The sequence below is a fragment of the Saccoglossus kowalevskii genome, chromosome 2, assembly GCF_978046115.1.
Source record: "Saccoglossus kowalevskii chromosome 2, keSacKowa6.1, whole genome shotgun sequence".
NCBI lineage: Eukaryota > Metazoa > Hemichordata > Enteropneusta > Harrimaniidae > Saccoglossus > Saccoglossus kowalevskii.
This window is the reverse complement of record NC_140642.1, coordinates 21,404,745-21,408,314: the sequence shown is the minus strand read 5'-3', so window position 1 is coordinate 21,408,314 and position 3,570 is coordinate 21,404,745. Positions and strand designations below refer to the sequence as shown.

Genomic DNA, 3,570 nt, shown 5'->3' with positions numbered 1-3,570 from the left:
ACCTGATATTTACTAGTATTCTATGTGAAATTTTGGGTCGTTGCGTTTTTCATTTGAAATCGTGGGGTGGCTGGTTGCAGGGATAAAATGTTGGCACAAGAAAAATGTAAATGTAAGACAAAGTGAAAAAAAATGCACTGGTCACACTCTTCTTCAAACACTAGTAGTTGATCCTTAAAATAAATCTAAAATAAAATCTCCCTGCTGTACTGTTAGATCACCTGTCAATACAATAGCGCCCTCAGCGGAATACCCTCTGACATGCCGGGCATGCGCAGTCACCTTGACAACGTTGGCGATCAAAACACGATCAGTGCAGAAGTTGTTTCCGTTGTGTAGTCGACGTTTCTAGATATACTCACTGTTTCAATACAGTTTAGCCGCAGCAACACCATGGACGCCGAAGGATTTCACCTAAACATCAGCTTAGTTGGGAATTCAGGCATAGTTCTGAGCCCTGAACGAAGAGCAGCGCTGGAAACGTCTCTCGTCATCCTCCAAAATCAACAAAAGTTCAACAGAGTGTTTTTTTGGGGTAAAATTCTAGGAATCAAAGATGACTATTTCATTGCACAGGGAGTTGGAGATGATGAAATGATGGACAGAAAGACACTCTACAGGTAATTTGTGAATGTATATTTTAAAGAAACAGCACAACGCTATCTCGGTTTCCAAGTCCTTGCAGTTTTGTCATTGGGGAGGGAGGTGTTGGGGGGGGGGGGTGAGCTCATCAGTTTTCAGCGGAAAACTTGAATTTAGTCTGTTTATTTTCTTGTGTTAATTCAGCTTTTACGTTGGTCTTATCAGCATAACGTCCACAACTCAGTCTAGATACATTGCTATTACATGAATTACTGAATAGTATGAGGTAATTGTGAGAGTATGCCCAGCAATGTAACAAAGTCAGTAACCAAGAATAACCAACGATGCTGTCTGCGTGTATTCTATTGCCATACTCTTTCAGCAATCTTAAAATCATTATACATGTACATTTTTTCAATCCAGATTCATCTGATATAAATAGCTGAGGTAGTCAGATTGATCTTAATTTAGTGAAATTCATTTGTCTATTGTTTGGAGACTCATTGGTAAATTCCAGTAAATGTATGCATATTGTAAATAAATTGTTTGCAATATTCTTCAGAAATAACACCTTCGGACAGATGTATGCAGATTGCAGTAAAGCATCATAAAATGTAATCGTCATTGGACAATATAACAATATTTATTTATATTCTTTTTTTAAACAGTACTGACTGTGTTACATGGAGTCTAGTACCCCAAGCTACGACTGCCATGAAAGAACAGTGCTCAGTGGTGAAAGGTCGATTCACAGGAGATCCGTCTTATGAATACGAACATACAGAAATTAAGAGAATTGGAGAGGGTGAAGATGCACAGGAAGAAGAAAACACAGTAAGTAGAGTTGTATTGTCAGCAAAATTGAGTTTGAAGCCTTTCCTTGTTAAGTAATATGTGTACTGTAATAAGTGCAGCAGCTACAGTATTTGCCAGAATTCCACTTTGACCATCACTGAGCAGTTCTGTAGCTTTGATTGTGATTGAGTTTTCAGCATCTTAGGGTGTCATAGAGTGATTAGTCACCGAATCGCCCGCACAATTCTGTTTGATGATCACAGATGTGAAGCATTTTACTCTAAGAGTAGTCAGAGGTGCACGCCACACTCTTGAGTTGTTTCCTGTATAGCCATTAGGCCCTTCTCTTTTGAATTTATACAACAACTGTTTTTACCACTGTGTTGGAGCAAACTCTGAACATTACATGCTTTCTAGGTCAGTTATGTTTAGTGAACTTTCTCACAGAATTCAAACAGAAATGCATGACTTTATTGTGGGGAAGATACAATAAACGATGAAATGAACAATTTCTGTCATTATTACTGCCAAATGCAATAACTTACAGACTTGATTTTTGGCCAAGTTACAAAGTTTTGCTGACAATCAAATTTTAAGTCAAACACAAAAATATTAAGGAAAAAAGTACCTGTGGCTTTAAACAAAGAACAATGAGACTTCAATCAACCTGTAAATACTGTAAAACTTGTAAATGTTTTTTTTAATTATTGAGAGCTACTCACACTATTTTGACAGGTGTACATGTTTATACATGTACCTATCTTGATGACATTATTTGCAGTCAAAATTAATTTATATTTATTGTCATAATGTGATCAATTTGGCTGTTTTTCCAATAACCTCTTTACAGTTGTGTTATACCATGATTCTTTTCAAAAATGTTGGCTTCTGTTATACTTGTAGATAACCATTAAAGAAGAAGATCGTCTTGCTTCAGTTATTTCCCAGGTGGATGAAGATGTTGCAATTGTTCCCAGAGGAGCTTACATCAAAGCACCTTCTGGCACTGTTATAAGGAATCGAAGTTTTCAAGGTATATTTCAGTAACATTCATGTACTAAATGCAGCTCCCCAGTAGTCTGTATCTGTCACATCCCTTTCTATATTTTTCACTTTATTTCAGTATTTTTCATCTCTAATAAGTGACGTGATTAATTTGCTGCTCTGTTTTAGTATGTGTCACATCATGTTTTTGTACAGTATTCATGTCTGGTATTGACATTTGTGTCAACTTGAGCATTTGCATATCTTTTTTGAGACATTAAAAGCAACTTTTTTGTCACATATAACAGACACAGCAAATCTGATATAGGTGTGCACTAGTGAAAAGATTCAAATTATGATTTATTTTAGTTACTGTAGTTTCACATTTTTTCTTGTTTCTTTATTTGTTCATTAGGTCTTGAAATTCATGATGCTGTGAAACTTTCATCCTATTTCCATTTCCGTGAGCCAGTGAGACTCAACCAAAAATCACTCTTAGACAAAGCTGATCTTGACAAAGCCATTGATTTCCTGGATGCAATTGATGAAGATGTCCCAAAACGTGAGTGATTTTTATCAATTAAACACGTCTTTGGGTAAATTTTCTACTAGATAATAAAAGTACAAATGCACAGTTTTCACTTGACTCAAATTTTGTGTTCACTGACCATTTATATAATTTCTATTGTTGCAGGTTCATGGAGTTTACAGCTTGAACGTGGCAGTGGTTTGATCATCCTTCGTAGTCTACTGTGGGAGGGTCTTACTTTCTACCATGTGCCTGGTACAACAAAATATGGATACATGTACAATGGAAGTGGTGAAATGAACAAAGATCTGCCATTTATGCTCTAAAAAACACTTTTGACTTTTTAAAAATCAGAAACAGAAATCAATATATGTGGTGTAATATGTATTTTTTTCCAAATTCATAATGATTGGTTCTAAAAAAAATCCAACATTATGTTTATTTATATTTGGCCAGACTTCAGGAATCTGTAAAAGTTGACTGTTAACAATGTCAGTGGTCTCAAAGACTCTTGTGAACTCTCTCTTTTTTTTCTTTTTTTTTTAAATTTCAAACTTCTTTGTAAATACCGAAATCCTGTTTTCCTGTTGATAAACTGCGTTGTTAAAGTTCACCTCTTTTAGTTACACAAACTAAACAGTGTAGCTTTATTTTTGTTCTAATTTCACATGTGATAATAA

General features: G+C 35.4%; 1 protein-coding gene across 1 annotated transcript; it reads left to right on the top strand.

Moving 5' to 3' along the window:
* The first annotated feature begins 298 nt into the window (after nucleotides 1-298).
* LOC100367636 (radial spoke head 9 homolog-like) lies at nucleotides 299-3,570 on the top strand. The gene is given in 5 exon segments (NM_001184860.1): nucleotides 299-620; nucleotides 1,251-1,416; nucleotides 2,281-2,410; nucleotides 2,777-2,923; nucleotides 3,056-3,570. Coding segments are annotated over 5 exon segments (831 nt in total). The 5' UTR covers nucleotides 299-393; the 3' UTR covers nucleotides 3,217-3,570.